The sequence below is a fragment of the Theropithecus gelada genome, chromosome 13 (genome assembly GCF_003255815.1).
Source record: "Theropithecus gelada isolate Dixy chromosome 13, Tgel_1.0, whole genome shotgun sequence".
NCBI lineage: Eukaryota > Metazoa > Chordata > Mammalia > Primates > Cercopithecidae > Theropithecus > Theropithecus gelada.
The window spans coordinates 20,373,835-20,391,123 of record NC_037681.1 but is presented as its reverse complement, the minus strand read 5'-3'; the positions used below and the strand labels follow the sequence as shown (position 1 = coordinate 20,391,123).

At 60.9% G+C, this 17,289-nt stretch overlaps 1 protein-coding gene across 1 annotated transcript; it reads left to right on the top strand.

The window, feature by feature from the left end:
- The first annotated feature begins 1,079 nt into the window (after positions 1-1,079).
- PROM2 (prominin 2) lies at positions 1,080-16,872 on the top strand. The gene is made up of 24 exons (XM_025354278.1): positions 1,080-1,467; positions 2,097-2,146; positions 2,550-2,752; positions 2,846-2,966; positions 3,212-3,275; positions 3,586-3,675; positions 3,958-4,160; positions 4,523-4,597; positions 5,312-5,375; positions 5,576-5,735; positions 6,394-6,546; positions 7,769-7,892; positions 8,427-8,518; positions 8,638-8,722; positions 11,495-11,641; positions 12,165-12,236; positions 12,989-13,081; positions 13,432-13,485; positions 13,761-13,841; positions 14,013-14,081; positions 14,813-14,902; positions 15,084-15,190; positions 15,506-15,578; positions 15,796-16,872. Exons 1-23 carry the CDS (start codon positions 1,224-1,226, stop codon positions 15,567-15,569), a joined length of 2,505 nt encoding a protein of 834 aa, XP_025210063.1. The 5' UTR covers positions 1,080-1,223; the 3' UTR covers positions 15,570-15,578; positions 15,796-16,872.
- Positions 16,873-17,289: the final 417 nt, after the last annotated feature.

Genomic DNA, 17,289 nt, shown 5'->3' with positions numbered 1-17,289 from the left:
GTCACCCAGGCTGGACTGCAGTGGTGCCATCTCGGCTCACTGCAAGCTCCACCTCCTGGGTTCATGCCATTCTCCTGCCTCAGCCTCCTCAGTAGCTGGGACTACAGGCGCCGCCACCACGCCCGGCTAATTTTTTTTTTTTTGTATTTTTAGTAGAGACGGGGTTTCACGGTGTTAGCCAGGATGGTCTCCATCTCCTGACCTCGTGATCTGCCCATCTCAGCCTCCCATCTGGTCTGTAATCTTCTATGTGTGGAAATGATCACCGTTTTACACCTTTACTGCGTGTGCTGGTCTGTAATCTGCTATTTGCACTTACGAGTGCATGTGAGTATTTTTCAGTCACAAGAGACATTTCCACAGCACGTTCCTTAGCAACTGCCCAGTGTGTGATATAAGAGGCTCGTTTTGCCCGTTCCTCAGTGGTGGCTTTCAGGACTGTTTCTGATTCCCTCCAGCCCTTCAGTGAATTTTCCCCATGGCCTGCTCAGCTGCAGGCGACTTTCTGGGCATTGGGCATACAGCTGTTCACAAAACAGAGATCTGTGCCAACACATTTCTGGTCATATCCTATCAGTTCTTTCAACTGCTGACTGGATGAGGTATGCCAGGCCAAAGGGCACACCTCGGATTTGCCCTCCCAAAGGCCTGTGCCCGTCAGGGTGGGCCTGTGTTCCGGATCGGCCCGGCAGTGGGCACCGGGCATGACCTGCAGGGACAGCGCAGGTTCCAGATGAAGCAGGGAGAGCAAGCCTGGGTCCTGGCCCTGTGTGCCTGGTCTTATGACCATTTTGGTCAGGGCTTCACCAAGCAGCTGTTTTCCCAGCTCCCAGACTGGGCTGCTGGAGCTGGGCATGGAACAGAATATTTGAAATGGGGCCACTCTAGGCAGTCCCAAGCTGCTGAGGTACCTTTTGGATCCAGCTCGAGGCAGCCGTTGCCTGCAAGGATCTGGGTGGTGGGGAGCCCAGGCTTCCACCCAAGGCCACCAAGGGCGGTCCCAGCCTGGCCCTGCCCCTACCCTGTGCCTCCACCCCTGCCCTTCCTATGCTCCAAGGCAGGTAGGGAGGCGGGAGGCCAGGTAGCTCAGGAACCCAAACCTGTTGGGCAGGTTTTGAGAGCTGTGGAGAGAGGGACAGAGGCTGGAGAAGGATGCACGGCCTGCCCTGGGCTTGCCTGTTCCCTCCTGAGCCTGAGCCTGAGCCCCTTACCTTCCTGACCCCATGAGGCACGCACTGGCGCTGCTGGCTCCCCTGCTGGGCCTGGGCCTGGGGCTGTCCCTGAGTCAGCTGGCAGCGGGGGCCACAGACTGCAAGTCCCTTGGCCCGGCAGAGCCCCTGACATTCACCCCAGCGGCCAGGGCCCGGTGGCTGGCCCCTCGAGTTCGTGCGCCAGGACTCCTGGACTCGCTCTACGGCACCGTGCACCGCTTCCTCTCCGTGGTGCAGCTGAATCCTTTCCCTTCAGGTGAGTGTGCACCTCCCCAGCGAGGGCCTCAGCATTTGGGTCCCCAGCCAGGCTTCCTCTGTCCCCCTCTACCATGAGATGTGCCCAATCTACCAGCAGGCACTGGCCGTCTTCCTGGGGTAGAAGGCGGAGGATCCGGGGCGGGCTCCAGAACCTGCTGTGTGACTGTGGGTAGCCCTCGTTTCCTCTCTGAGCCTCAGGTGCTCTGTCTGTAAAGTGAGGAGGTCACATTAGAAATACATTAGACCTGACTCAGACATCCTCTGAGTCTAGTGGTACTTGGGTTGGGTGGTCCAGGAGTGGCTGAAGGACCCTCCCAGTTTTGTCCCTTGCCGCTTGAGGGGAAGAACTGTCAGGCCAGGCCCCTTCTCCGCCTTTGCCCAGGCTCAGGACTGACCTGTAGGGTCCAGGAGGAGAGGTCTGCAGCCTCTCCTCTCTCACCCTCCTGTAGCAGTGCTGAGGTCAGGGCAGGATGGCGCAGGGCTGCGGTGATGCAGCCTCCTGCGAGGGTGCCATGGTGGTGGCAGGAGCCCTGCCTCAGAGCCACTTTGCCCTGGCAGTGGGGAGAGGACGGACACGGGGCAGGGCGGTGGCTGCCCCCAAATCCTCAGCTTGGCTCTTTCCGGTAGAGTTGGTAAAGGCCCTGCTGAATGAGCTGGCCTCCGTGAAGGTGAATGAGGTGAGCAAGCTGGGGAAAGGTGCTGGGGGAGGGAGTTCCGGGGTGAGCAGCAGGATGGGAGCAGAAAAGCCCCCAGTCCGCTCAGTCCACCAGGCGGGGGCTCGGGCATCCTCGCCCCTCCTCTGTGGGCCCTGCCGTCCGCAGACCTGGATGCAAACCGCAGCTCTGCCATTTACTGGCAATGAGGTTTGCAGGGAGCTGGAACTTCCTGAACTTCAGCTTCCTCCCGTGTAAGATGGTGATGAGCAGTAAGAATGCGGTCGCCTCTGGGACGCGTTGCATGAGATGCAGGCCATGCCCCCGACAGCACTCCCGCCCCTTCTGGTTTCCCTCTGGACTCCGGCAGAAGCCAGGGCTGGGCAGTGGGGGTCGGGTCGCCCCTCATGCCCTGCCGCCTGCCCAGGTGGTGCGGTACGAGGTGGGCTACGTGGTGTGCGCCGTGGTCGCGGGCCTCTACCTGCTGCTGATGCCCACTGCCGGGCTTTGCTTCTGCTGGTGCCGCTGCCGCCGGCGCTGCGGGGGGCGAGTGAAGACAGAGCACAAGGCGCTGGCCTGTGAGTGTGCGGCCCTCATGGTCGTCCTGCTGCTGACCACCCTCTTGCTGCTGTAAGGCACTGCCCAGAGCCCGGGCGGGGCGGGCTGTGGCCCCAGGCTCCCTCTTACCCCACAAGCGCCTCCCTCCTCCCTCCATTCCCACAGGATTGGTGTGGTCTGTGCCTTAGTCACCAACCAGCGCACGCATGAACAGATGGGCCCCAGCGTGGAGGCCGTGCCTGAGACCCTGCTTAGCCTCCGGGGCCTGGTCTCTGATGTCCCCCAAGTGAGCACTGTTACCCCTCACCCACATGTGCCCCTGTGAGCACCGGGCCCGGGCAGGACAGAGCCGAGTGGGCTCTCGCTGGCCCATCACCAGCGCATCTGAAAGCCGCCTCCTGTCCCGCCTTGCCTGAGAGTCCACCACCCTCAGGGCGGATGCCATAGGGGCAGGGAAGGGGCCAGGGACAGATGGGGGTCAGGACTGCGGGTGACCAGGAAGGGCAGCCTCAGGGCCTTGTGTTTGCCTAGGAGCTGCAGGCCGTGGCACAGCAGTTCTCCCTGCCCCAGGAGCGCGTCTCGGAGGAGCTGGATGGTGAGGGTCTCGGGGGCTGGCAGGTGGGCCGGCTGCAGAGCCCCTGCTCGGGTGCCTCGGTGGGGGCCTCTCACTCCCTCATTCTGGACCCCACCTGGGAACAGGCTGGTAGAGGTGGGGATCAGGCCGGCTGGAGAGCAAGAGTGGCCACCACTCAGCTACTGGAGGAAGAAGCCGTGTTGCCCCTCCTCCACTCCCCTCCACCCGCCAGCTTCTGCAGAGCCCGGTGGGGCCTGGGGAGGCAGGATGGGAATGGGGAGGCCCCTCCATCCTTGGGGCCTCACCCTGCAGACTGCCGTGTGCCCTGCAGGTGTCGGTGTGAGCATTGGGACCGCGGTCCACACCCAGCTCAGGAGCGCCGTGTACCCCTTGCTGGCGGCTGTGGGCAGTTTAGGCCAGGGTGAGCTGAAGCCGCCCCTGGATAGTGTGGAGCCCAGCGGGTGTCCTCCTGGGAACGGTCCCACCTGCCCCCAGCCCTGGATTTCCTGAGCCGCCTCTGCCCCACCTATACTTCCCCATCGCTGTACCCCAGGATCCAGCCCCCCTCCCCTGGCTTGAGGTACCCAGGGGCAATTTCCACTGTAGGCAGGAGGTCAATGATTTGCAGGTCCCTTTGGCTGGGGGAGGGGAGTTCTGGGATGCCTATGGGGGCCACCGTTCAGGCTGGGTGTGGGTCTCTCAGCCCTGCAGGTCTCCATGCACCACCTGCAGGCCCTGAACGCTACAGTGGTGGAGCTGCAGGCCGGGCAGCAGGACCTGGAGTCAGCCCTCCAGGAACAACGGGACCGCCTCCTCCAGCTGCTGCAGGAGACCGGGTGCCAGGGAGACTGTGCAGGGGCCCTGAGCCGGGCCCGCGCCCTGGAGCTGGGTGCTGACTTCAGCCAGGTGCAGACCCAGGACAGAGTCCTCTTAAAGTCACAGAGGGCCGGCCACCTGCCGCTCCTGGGATCCGGCAAATTCCCAGTCCCCTTCCCCCATGTTCCTCCCTTGCCCCACCCACCCGGGGTTAATGCCGGTCATCCTGGCTGTGGGTGGAGTGCTCCCCGGGCTGCGCCCTCTGCGTGAGCTTCACATGTGTGAGCTCCTTGAGTTCTGGCTTCGGCCAGGGGCAGTGGGAGCCATGACAGTCCCCATTTTACACTTGAGGACATTGGGGTTCAGGGGCACCTGCCCCCTGCGTCCACCCTCAGGGATCCCCTTCAGGCTTCTCCTTGAACTTTGTAATAACCCACCTTCCCCCGTTTCAGGTGCCCTCTGTGGACCATGTCCTGCACCGGCTGAAGGGAGTCCCCGAGGCCAACTTCTCCAGCATGGTCCAGGAGGTGAGAGCCACCCGGTCTGCCCGATTCCTCCCTCACCTGCCAAGTGAGGGCCTCCGTTTCCCCCTTTTGGGCAGGAACCCAGTTGAACCTAAGACTTGGGGCCCCACTCACCACACAGCACCCTGGGCAGGGGACTCCCGACGACCACCCTTGGTGTGCACACAGTCTGTGCTCGGAAGGGAGAGCTGGGACCTTTAAGGCAGCAGGCGTCTGGGGTGGCAAGGGAGCAGTGCCCAACCTGAGCCCAGGGGGCAGGCGGCTCCCTCGGGTGGAGATGGGCCAAGGGGGAGGACTCGGTGTTGTGAGTCAGCGCCCAGGACCCAGGACCTGGAGCTGGGGAAATGGTGAGTCAGCTGTGCTGGGTGGCTGGAGTGGAAGGTTCCAGAAGGAAGGAAGTCAGAGCCGAGGCTGGAAGGGTGGACTGGGGCTGTATCTTCAGGAGCTAGACCTGGCAGTTGTGTGGAGGACAGCTGAGAGTTCACTGCAGTGGTGGGAGAGGGATGGGGGTAGGAAGAAGAGGTCCGGGAGGAAAAACCTTTTAGAAGTTGAGTCAGGCTGGGCCAAGGGAGGGGAGAGGAGGGCAGTGACCAAGAGAAAAGAGGGAAGCTGGGAGCACTGAGGGGGGCCCTCCCTCTAGGCCTGGTGACTTTGGGGTCTCCCAAGAGGGAACACTGGGCAGAGATGGGGAGGCCCATCCCTACTTGGTTCCTGCAGGAGAACAGCACCTTCAACGCCCTTCCAACCCTGGCTGCCATGCAGACGTCCAGCGTGGTGCAAGGTTAGGCCGCAAGGGTCAGAGGCAGCTGCCAGGCACAGCTTCCCGCCCCACCCCTACCAGAGAGGCTTGTTGAGAGAGGACTGGGGTGGCGGGGGACTGTCCTCCCTCTGTGGTTCCCAGATGTTCTTCCTGCCCGCTTGTCTTGTTCCTGGGCCCCAGGGTGCCCTCCGCATCCCACAAGTCCCCGCTACTTTGGGCAGAGCTGAAGAAGGCAGTGGCCCAGCAGCCGGAAGGGTTGAGGACACTGGCTGAAGGGTTCCCAGGCTCGGAGGCAGCTTCCCGCTGGGCCCAGGCGCTGCAGGAGGTGGAGGAGAGCAGCCGCCCCTACCTGCAGGAGGTGCAGAGATACGAGACCTACAGGTGCTGGGCACCCGCAGGGTGGGGTGGGGCGGGCAGCCCAACCTCTATGCCACCCTGACACCCTGAGCCCCATTCCCAGCCCCTATCAGCCCCTGACTATACTGAGCCTCTGTGTTTGTTTGTTTGTTTGAGATGGAGTCTCGCTCTGTCACCAGGCTGGAGTGCAGTGGTGCAATCTCGGCTCACTGCAACCTCCGCCTCACAGGTTCGAGTGATTCTCCTGCCTCAGCCTCTCAAGTAGCTGGCACTACAGGCACCCACCACCACGCCCAGCTAATGTTTGCATTTTTAGTAGAGACAGGGTTTCACCATGTTGGCCAGGATGGTCTCTATCTCTTGACCTCGTGATCCGCCCGCCTCGGCCTCCCAAAGTGCTGGGATTACAGGCGTGAGCCACCGCGCCCAGCTGCCTCTGCATATTTTTAAGCCAAGACCCCTGACTCCACAGGCTTCCAAGTCCCTACCAGGCTGTGTGCCCTCGGAACCTGAGCCTGGAGACGACACAAGAGCAGTAGGGCCTCAGGAAGGGTCTGTATCTGCATTTCTGAAGCCCCGGCCTTGGGGTTAGCGGCCACACCCAGCCACCAGGTCCCACACCTGTCCATCTTGGTGCCAGCTGCCTTCCTTCTTAGTGACACCCGTGTCCTCTCTGTGGCAGGTGGATCGTGGGCTGCGTGCTGTGCTCCGTGGTCCTGCTCGTGGCACTCTGCAACCTGCTGGGCCTCAATCTGGGCATCTGGGGCCTATCTGCCAGGGAGGACCCCAGCCAGCCAGAAGCCAAGGGCGAAGCTGGAGCCCACTTCCTCATGGCGTAAGAGAGGGCTGGGAGAGGGGAAGAGTCCCCCCTTACAGGGCTGGCCGATTACTCTCGCTCCTGAGCACAGCTCCTGTGGCTGCCAGTGTCATCATCTGAATAAAGGGGTTGAACCAGAGCAGGAATGGCCAACAAGGAGCTCTTGCCTCCTACGGCAGGGGCAACTGCCGTAGCATCTAACAGGCACTCCTTCCCCTGAGTCAGACACAGCCTAGAGTCCTCACCCCAGCTTCCAGGCGGCCCCCACCACCAATAGGCAACAGCACCAGAGGTGGAATCTGTTTGCCAGCCCCAGACTAGATGGTCTCTAAGGCCAAGGCTGCCACATACAGTTGTACAGGCTGTTCACTGAACAAGAGTGCCTGGCTAAAGAGGTAAGTGGGGGCTGAAATCCACCCCACGTTTTACTTTCCAAGCCTCACAGCCTGACATAGGGCTGTGCCTACCTCATAAGCCCTTCGAGCCTCCTGGTCTAAGATCTTTACTCCTCAGGCCTGCTGGGATTCTTCCCTGTCAGCAGGTCATGCCTGGCCGTGCCAGGTGACCCTTTTGAGTGCTGGGTCCTGGAGCAGGTCACTTCTACGGGCCCCAGGCACAGAAGTCAGCAGTCTTGGCTCTTTAGGTTTTGTTTTGTTTTGTTTTGTTTGTTGTTGTTGTTGTGACAGGGTCTTGCTCTGTCACCCAGGACGGAGTTCAGTGACACCATCATGGCTCACTATAGCCTCAACCTCCCAGGCTCAAGTGATTCTCATGCCTCAGCCTCCCGAGTAGTTGGGACTACAGGCGTGTGCCACCACGCCCAGCTAATTTTTAAAATTTTGTAGAGACAAAGTCTCACTCTATTGCCCAGGCTGGTCTCATACTCCTGGACACAAGCTATCCTCCCACCTCAACTTCCCAAAGTGCTGGGATTATAGATGTGAGCCCAGCTAGTCCTGGCTCTGAACAAAACAGCTGTTCTCTCCTCTAGGCTGCCAGGGCCAGCCCGGGCATCAGGCACAGGGTGGGGATGGGGTGAAGGTGAGACCGGGACAGTCAGGAATTCTGGGTTCTCCCTCCCCCCCAAGAAGGCCAAGTCCTCCAAGCTCGTCTCCTCTGAAGGCTCTGTCCTGGGGCCAACTGGCTGAGCAGGCTGGCCCTGGGGTGCGGGTGGGACAGAGGGTATGGTCAGGGTGGCCAGTCCCTGCTGTCCCTCAGTCCTGCCTCTCGCCTTCCACAGAGGCGTGGGCCTCAGCTTCCTCTTTGCTGCCCCCCTCATCCTCCTGGTGTTTGCCACCTTCCTGGTGGGTGGCAACGTGCAGACGCTGGTGTGCCAGAGCTGGGAGAGCGGCGAGCTCTTTGAGGTAGGCCCGTCTCTGCTCACAGGCCCTCCTGGGGAGGGAGGTGGGGGGCAGTATGGGCAGACAGGAGGGTTGGGGGAAAGTGGTGGTCGGGGGTAAGAGGGAGAGAGGGAGGGGAGAAGTGAGACAGACATGGCCAAGGGAAGAGACAGAAACCCGCCAGTGGACGGTGGAGGGAGAGTCCCTGAGATGCTGCCCAGGCCCCAGGGCAGGGACCTGAGAGATGGCACCTTGACCCATGCCCTCTCATCTCCTAACACTGCCTGGGAGCCGGCGCCCTGGTGCCCGGTGAGCTGCAATGCTGGACTGGGTTCTCCGCAGAAGATCGGGCCGGCCTCCCCTCCTAGGGATTTGTGGGAAGAGCCCCTGTAAGGATTGAGGGTCCAGAGTTAGAGGCCAGGTGTGAGCTGGGCTGAGGGGATGTTTCCTGCCCCTCGTGTCTGCTGTGCCACGGCAGCACAGCGCCAGGCCCTAGGGGACCCGGCTGGCCTTGCCCCCACCCCGCTCTGTGCCCATTTCTCACTGCCCCACCCCCAGTTTGCAGACACCCCAGGGAACCTGCCCCCGTCCATGAACCTGTCGCACCTTCTTGGCCTGAGGAAGAACATCAGCATCCACCAAGCTTATCGGTGAGCGGACAGCCTGGCGGAGCTGGAGACTGGGGAAGGAAGGAGACCGGTGTCCCTCAGGGGACCGGCCCTCCCGCCACCCCCAAGGCTCATCGTCTGCACCCCTCACTCCTCCTCAGGCAGTGCAAGGAAGGGGCAGCGCTCTGGACAGTCCTGCAGCTCAATGACTCCTACGACCTGGAGGAGCATCTGGATATCAGCCAGGTGAGAGAACGTTTCGGGAACTGTGAGGAGCCCTCCTCAGATCCCCTCCTCAGGTCTTTTTGCCTCTGTGGAGGCACGGTCTCTTTGAACCCAGGAGACCCGAGAAGTCTGTGTGAGCGATTAAGGTGCCCGAGGGCAGAGGCCCAGTCACCAGCTCTGGGGAAGGTTCCGGGTGTGTGGGTGGGTCCGTGCGCACCTGGAGGCTATGTCCAGCCCCAAGCACAGCCAAGGTGGCAGCAGGAAAAGCTGGTGACAATGAGCAGGAGGACGGGGGTCACACGTGTCCTGACTGAGGACAGGCATTGGCCGGGATGCTCTACTTGGGAGGGGGAGGCTGGGGAAGGACGTGGCAGTGACACGGACGGCGGTGGGTCTGGCTAACGCTGGGGGAGGGCCTGCCAAGCTCACGCAGGTGGGAGGTGGCGGCGGCAGGATTCCACCCCCAGGCTGACAAACCAGCCTCTTCCTGGAGCCTCTGGGCTTTGCTGGGACTTGGTGTGCAGAGCTGGAGACGCTCGCCGATGCTGGCGAGAGACCGTTCTAGAACGAAGGCAAGGAAGGGCTGTTTCACAAGAGGGATGGACGTTGAGAACAGGGTTCTCCTCATGGTGCACAGAAGCCGGAAGACATTCCCTCCTCGACGTCCAGGCTCCTAAACACATGCTGGGGAAACCCCCCATCCCCGGCCCCGGTGCCCCTCTCCCTCCCCAGACACAGAGCATGCTAACTCCTGATTTTGCATCGTCCCGGGAAACCCCTCCAACCCCTGGCTCAACCAACCAGCCTCGGCCCACGGCCGGCACAGCCACATGGCCCAGTCCCAACTCTGTGTCTTGAACTACACAACCTGGGACAGTCATGCAGCTCACTCCTCCTTCCGCATCTTTAACCAGACAGGAGGCCGCTGGAGCAGGCGATATCTCAGTGCTAGGCTGAGACACTGCCCTGTGGAGGAAGGCTGGCCAGGGAGGGAGGGATGAACCAGGGCCCTGGGCAGAGGAGCCCCCATCCCCTGCTGGCGGGAAGCCATGGCTCTCGATGGGAGGAGTCCTGGGCTTTGGATTCGGATGCACTGGGCAGTCCTTTGAGGCCACCTGACAACGTACCCAAAGTGGTTGTAAGAATCCTCGTCCTCAAAGGAGATACGGATGGGTACGCAGACATGAGTAGGACACAGGGCTTTCCAGAGCACGGGGAGGGCACCACGCACCTCCCCACTTCTCGTGAAGCTGCTGCCACTGATGCCTGAGACACGGCCCAAAGGCCCCCATGCGAGAGGGCCAGGCCTTTTCTCCTCCAGGAGAAGGCAGCCTGGAGGGATGCGGGGAGGAGAGCCAAGCTGGGCCGCAGTCTCTAACCAGCTGTGTAACCTTGGCAAGTGGACGCTCCACTCTAACCTCAGTTTCTCATCTGTTAAACACTCGGGCTGCATTTTATGACGTCTAAATCTCTTCCAGTGATAGTAGGAAAATGCTGAGGCTCTTTCCTGAAAATGCAGTTGCGTGCGTTCATTCATTCATTCACTCATTCACACAACTAACAAACTTGTACCCTTCCCACCATGTATGAGCCTCTGAGTTAGATGCTGGGGGTTGGGGGCAGAACAGGCAGGCAAAGCCCCACTCTCGTGGAGCTGACAGCAATGAACAATTAACCTACAAGTAACATCATTTCACAGCAACAAGCGCTTTGAAGGCCTCGACACAGCTGACGGGATAAAGAGGGGATGGGAGAGCTATTTTATTTCAGGTGGCCAGGGAAGGTCTGTGTCTTGGCCCAGAAGCCAGATAGGCACTGGAGGAAGGCCAGGTCTTGGCATTTGGGACAGGGGCCTATGGGGAGCCTGTCTGGGGCTTGGGGTGTCCAGGGCAGGGGGCCCTAGGGCCTGCCATGTGAGTCTGTTCTTGTGTTGCTATAGAGGAATACCTGAGGCTGGACATGGTGGCTCACGCCTGTAATCCCAGGACTTTGGAAAGCTGAGGTAGAAGGATTACTTGAGCCTAGGAGTTCAAGACCAGCCTAGGCAACATGAGGAGACCTCCTCTATACAATTTTTTTTTTAAGCCAGGTGTGGTGTTTTGCACCTGTAGTCCCAGCTACTGGAGAGGCTGAGGTGGGAGGATCACTGGGACCCAGGAGGTCCAGGCTTCAGTGGGCTGTGTTTGTGCTATTACCCTCCAGCCTGGGCAACAGAGCAAGACCCTGTCCCCTCCCCCAACCAAAAATTTAAAAAAGCAACACTGAGGCTGCATAATTTATAAAGAAAAGAGGTTTCAGTGCAGGCTGTACAGGAAGCGTGGCACCAGCACCCGTTTCTGGGGAGGCCTCAGGGAGCTTCCACTCATGGCAGAAGGCCGAGGGGAGCCAGCGCATCACACAGGGAGAGCGGGAACGAGAGAGCCAGTGCGGAGATGCGAGAGAGGGAACGAGAGAGCCAGCACGTCACACAGGGAGAGAGCGAACGAGAGAGCCAGTGCGGAGGTGCCACGCTCTTTCAAACAACCAGGTCTCACGTGAACTAACTGGGCAAAATCTCACTCATCACCCGGGCAGCGGCACTAAGGCCTTCGTGAGGGATCCGCCCCCGTGATCTAGTACCTCCCACCAGGCCCACCTCCACCCCCAACACCCGGCGGTCACATTGCAACATGAAATTTGGAGGGGACAAATATCCAGACCATATCGCCTGGTGACCGCCTCGCTTAGGGGAGCATCTCTGGGGTCCTAGCTCAGCAACTGGGCATGACCCCCACCCTGTCCCCACCCTCCCAGTACACCAACAAGCTGTGGCAGGAGTTGCAGAGCCTGAAGGTAGACACACAGAGCCTGGACCTGCTGAGCTCAGCCGCCCGCCGGGACCTGGAGGCCCTGCAGAGCAGTGGGCTCCAGCGCGTCCACTACCCCAACTTCCTCGTTCAGGTCAGTGGTGGGCACCTCAGTGGGGCTTCCTCGGCCAGGTGGTGACGGAACGAAGGGGCCCACAGAGGAGCCGGGTGTGCATCTCGCCTTATCCCGGCTCTGGGCTCTTCCACGTTTCCTGGGGCCTCTTCCTGTGGAGGTGTCCCCAGATCATGTGTCCCTGGGCCCGTCCTCCTGCCACCACCCAGGTCACACGGGAATGGGCGCCCTCTCCCCTAACCCAACAGCGTGTGTCGCTGTTCGTGGTTCTGAACCCACTGCTGTGGCGGACACAGTGGGAAGTCGCCTCTTCCTTGAGTTACACCAGAGGTGCCTTATTTGTTCTTGTTGTTTCTGTCTCATTGGGAAAATGTCTGAAATATTTCACAGTTCCAGGGAAAATCCACTGTGACTCATGCGTCACAAAACCCTTAGCTGGTGTCAGTTCTATTTGATAAGATGGGATTTGGAGGCTGGGAGCGGGTGGTTGTGGGCCCCAGGGGAGCTGGGTTCATCCCTCCTGGCCTCTCCTGTCCACCTGCAGATCCAGAGGCCTGTGGTGAAGACTAGCACAGAGCAGCTGGCCCAGGAGCTGGAAGGACTGGCCCAGGCCCAAGTGAGAGGGAAGCAGGGCCCCCACTGGGCAGCAGGAGAAATGGGGGGCTTGGGAGGCAGGAGAGGGTGGGAGGATGTGAGGGCAAAGGCAGGGGACTGAGGACCACCACCAGTGAGGCCTGAGGCTCCTGACCCCTGGCCGGGCTGGAGGGTTTTACAGCATCACTTCTTACTCAAGCTCTGCCACCCATTGGCTGTGTGGCCTTGGGCAAGACATGCAGCGTCTCTGAGCCGGAGCTTCTTCATCTGTTGGGTGGCCTGTCCTCCGTCTCAGAGCAGATAAAGTAACTTTCTGGCCTCACGCAGTTGGGCAGGTGTTTCTATGTGTGCCACTGCGGGATTTGCTGGGACAGGGGCTGGGAGGACTTTGGGATGAATGAGATGTCATGGCAGTTGCCCTTGAGGGGAAAAATAGCATTTTATATTTATAGCTATTTAGGGTTTAAAAGTTCTCTTTGAAACATCCCATAGGGATGGGCAACAACCCCACAGGGTGGGCAGAGCCAGGAGCATCCTCAATTTCCGCAGATGCCCCTGCAGCTCAGGCATGTTCTGTGACTGACAGGGACACCCAGCAAGCTAGAGTGAACTTAGAACTTGGATCTAGGCCCCCCCAAACCCAGATCAGGCCCTGGAGCTTATGGAGGCTTCGGTTTTCTGCCTCTCACTTCCCCTTGGTATATCGGAGTGAAAGCCTGGGTGAGGGGTACATGTGTCCTGGGTGGGGCCGTTCTGATTTTTATATCCCTTCAGGGCAATTCTGTGCTGGGGCAGCGGCTGCAGGAGGAGGCCCACGGACTCAGAAACCTTCACCAGGAGAAGGTCGTTCCCCAGCAGAGCCTTGTGGTCAGTTTGCAGGCCCAGGGAGCCTGGGGCCTGGGGGAGGGGAGAGCTGGAGAGGGGACAGTGAAAGGGGAGGGAAGCTCTGAGAATCTGTTCCCTCCCCTCCCTTCCCCTCCCTTCCTCTCCTCTCCACTCCTTTCCCCTCCCTTCCTCTCCTCTCCCCTCCTCTCCCCTCCCTTCCTCTCCTCTCCCCTCCCCTCCCCTCCCTTCCTCTNTCCTCTCCCCTCCCTTCCTCTCCTCTCCCCTCCCCTCCCCTCCCTTCCTCTCCTCTCTCCTCCCCTCTCCTCCCCTCCCCTCTCCTCCCCTCCCCTTCCCTTCCCCTCCCCTAACCAGCCCTGATCTCTTCTCCACAGGCGAAGCTCAACCTCAGCGTCAGGGCCCTGGAGTCCTCTGCCCCGAATCTCCAGGTGGCTGCTGGTGGTGGGGACGTATGGTGGAGCAGGGGGGCTGCAGAGGGAGGCAGGAAGTAGGAGCCCATCTCACTCTGGACCTCAGAGCTCTGCCCAGGTTGTGGGTGGGGTCGGGAGGAAGATGGGGGTGGCGGCAGAGCCTGGGGGATCACCACCCTTGGCCTGTCTGTCGGGGCCAAACCCTCTCCCGCTGAGTGTGCCTCGGTGTGTGTTGAATTAATGAATGGATGCGTGAATGCGGGGCACTGAGTTGAGGCTCTCGTCCCCTCCAGCTGGAGACCTCAGATGTCCTAGCCAATGTCACTTACCTGAAAGGGGAGCTGCCTGCCTGGGCCACCAGGATCCTGAGGAATGTGAGTGGTGGGTGGGACGGGGAAGGGGCTTCCCCCGAGACTTCTCCACTCCCAGCTTCTCACTGTGGCTCCCAGGAAAGCTGGGACCGTCCTCAAGTTGCCGCACGTGGGAGGTGGCGCGGGCGGGGGCTTCCGGGACCCCTGCGGCCCAGACCTCCTCTCCTTCTGCAGGTGAGCCAGTGTTTCCTGGCCCGGGAGATGGGCTACTTCTCCCAGTACGTGGCCTGGGTAAGAGAGGAGGTAAGTGGGGCCTCAGAGCAATGACCGATTCCCTGCCCCAGCAGACCAGCGGTTCCCTCTGCTCAGCCCTGCCCCCGCCCCCAGAGCCCCTTGGGGGTGACCCAGGCCTTCAGGATCAAACCCAAACTCCCAAACCTGGCATCTGCACCCCTGCTTGCTGGCCAAGCTCTGCCCACCCCACCTCTGTTGCAGCCCTTCCCTTAGCTGAGTGTGAGCAGGGTTGGCGTTCTCCAAAATGTTTCCTCACACCTGGCCTGCAGGTTCTTCCCTGGGCCGGCCCCTTCCCCAGCTTGTCCAAGGCCAATCCTCAAAGCCCACCTCCCGCTGCAGACCCTTGCTGAACACAGCCTCTGCAAGCTGTCTGGATCCCACACTAGGTGGCAGGGGTCTGGATGTACCCCGAGTGTGTCTGTGTGCCTGTGTGTGTGTGTGTGCACGCATGCACACACACGTGTTGCCTCCCCAGTGAGAGTGGCTTGAAGCACGGTGCTGGGTCGTAGTAGGCCAGGCTGGTGAACAGATGGAAAGGGGAGGGCCAGCGAGGAGCCTGTGGGGTATGTCCCCATCTGTCTGTACCTGCCTCTCTGCATGTGTGTACGAGTGTGCGGTGGCCCCAGTGGTGTCCCCAGACCTATCTGCGTCCCTGTCAACCACTCTCCCTGAATTGAATGTGGGTGTGCACCTGTGGGTCCGGGTATCTCTGTGTCACCTGCCTCGTGTTGGCACCACAGGTGACTCAGCGCATCGCCACCTGCCAGCCCCTCTCCGGAGCCCTGGACAACAGCCGTGTGATCCTGTGTGATATGGTGGCTGACCCCTGGGTGAGTGCCGCAGCTCATCAGGGCTCGTCCACCAAGTCCCCAAGCCTTCCTGCTCTCAGGGAGGGCCGGGTGAGCAGGGTGTGAAGCCAGGCATGGCCCCTGCCCCGGCTCTGATGACCAGGCAGCTGGGTGGGGCTGGGTACCGCGTGGGTTGGTGAGCCGACCTCAAGCCCTGTTGCAGAATGCCTTCTGGTTCTGCCTGGCGTGGTGCACCTTCTTCCTGATCCCCAGCATCATCTTTGCTGTCAAGACCTCCAAATACTTCCGTCCTATCCGGAAACGCCTCAGGTGAGGGGCTGCCAGGGCTGCGGGCAGCGTCAGGGGCCAGGGAGGTGTCCTTTCCGCGGCCAGGTCCCCTGTCACAGCCCCTCCTGAGGCCTCCCAGGCAGAGGAGGCTCACGGCTGAGCCCTGGAGAGCCAGGAAGTTCCCCGTACGTCTGCCCCTTGCCCTTCTTGCTGCATCCGTTCGGGCACAGGTTCGAGGGACCCTTCCCATCCCCCCGAGGGCTTCCGAGGAGAAACCCTCCGGGCTCTGGGTTTGTCCCTGTGTCTGGGCTGAGGGTCTGGGGTGAGGCCATGCTCTGTCTGTCTTCGACGCTGCAGCTCCACCAGCTCTGAGGAGACTCAGCTCTTCCACATCCCCCGGGTTACTTCCCTGAAGCTGTAGGGCCTGTGGGTGAGTTTTCCCCAGCGTGCTTAATTGCTCCCTGCCAGGGATTGAGGGAGTGGGGTGGGGAGGGGCTGGGGCCTGGGGTTTCCAGGGCCTCGGAGGGCAGGAAGGCTTGGGGACATGGTGGGGTCTGGGTGTTGGGTGTGGCCCGTCCAGCAGCGGGGCTGACAGCCCTGTTCTCCCCTCCCTCCTCTTCACCCATTTCCTTCTTAATCCGTGACAGGGTGAGCTGACCCCAAGGCTGCCTGTCCTCCCCTTTGGTTCAGCCTGGGCCACAGGACTTCGGTAGCTCTTGCCCCAGAGCCCAGGCTGGCATCGGGGCTTGGACTGTCCCTAATTCCGGCTTACCTGGCCCGACCTTGCCTGCTCCTTTCCACCTCTTTCTGCTCACGACCCCCATCATTCGCTCTCAGAATCACGTGGGACTTCCGTGCAGCTGCAGAGCCAGCAGGTCCCTCCAGGTGCCACCCCTCACCCCCCTGCTGGTGGCAACCTCACGGGAAGAGCCTGTTCTCCACCTGCTGGAGCCTGGACCCTGGGGTGGGACAGAGGCCTCGTCCAACCCCACTCCCATTCCCGTGTGTCCTCCCTGTGCCAAGCCTCCCTCTGCCCCTCTCTGAGCTCCTCGCCCCCTACCCCATCCTCATCTGGCCTCCCCGCTGGCTCCCACTTCCCGCTTATGCCCTTCCTGGCCCTTTGCTTCCTCCCTTTGTCCCCTCGTCACCATATACCCACTGCTACCTTGCTGGCCCAGGGGACCGCCCTGCCCAACCAAACCACTCAGGTAACACCACTAATCAGGCACCATGGCCTAGGTCTGGGCTGGCTGCAGGCCCTGCCTCATGTCCCCTGAGCCCTCCACTGCCCCAGAACCCTGGGCCCTCTGCAGATCTCATCCTGGATTTATTGGTGCCCAGCGGGGTGACGGAGGCCTGTCTGAAGGCCGAGCCTCCCTGCCTGCACCCAGGTTAGAAATGGGGGTACCAGCACTTAGCTCCTCTCTGAGTGCTGGCTCCCGAGGAAGGGACCTGGGGCCTGGGCCACAGTGGGGACTCGCCCTTATCTCTTCAGAAGGAAGCATCTTCCGCAGCCCCCACCCAGCTTTCTTAGGAGTGGTCTGGTGGCCAGAACAGGGTTTTGCACTGCCCCTTCTATCCTGCACGTGTGGCCGAGGGTCATCCCCAGCCCATCCCTGTGTCAGCCCTGAGTGCTGGACGCTGTGTTCCACAAGTGAGGAAGAGGAGAGAGAGAAGAGATGGACAGACCTCAGATCCATTAAAGCGTTCTCACTTGCCTGAGACTTGGTTCTGGGTCCTTAAAACCAGGTTTCCTCGGCTGGGGCCCTGTACACAGTTGGTGTTTAATGAGTGTGTATGGAGAGGAGAGTTCTAAGGTCACCTCTGGCTGCAGGCATCCAGGGGTTATTCCAGCAATATGCAGGTAGGGCGTGCATCCCAGCCTGGGAGCCTGCTGTCAGGAGCAGGCAGACCTAGACTCCCAGCCTGGCTGTGATACATGCTCGCTCAGCTTCTCCATTTATAAGATGGGGAGAAGGGTGACAGCCTCCGCAAAGGGTTGTGCAAATCAAATGTGATCATTCACAGAAAGCCCTTAGCAGTGGCCTGGCACAAAACAAACGGTCATAGGAAGCTGCCTGTTATTATTGTCGTTGTTTGCCATGACTGCTCTGGGCCGGGGGTAGAGCTGGTGTCTGGGC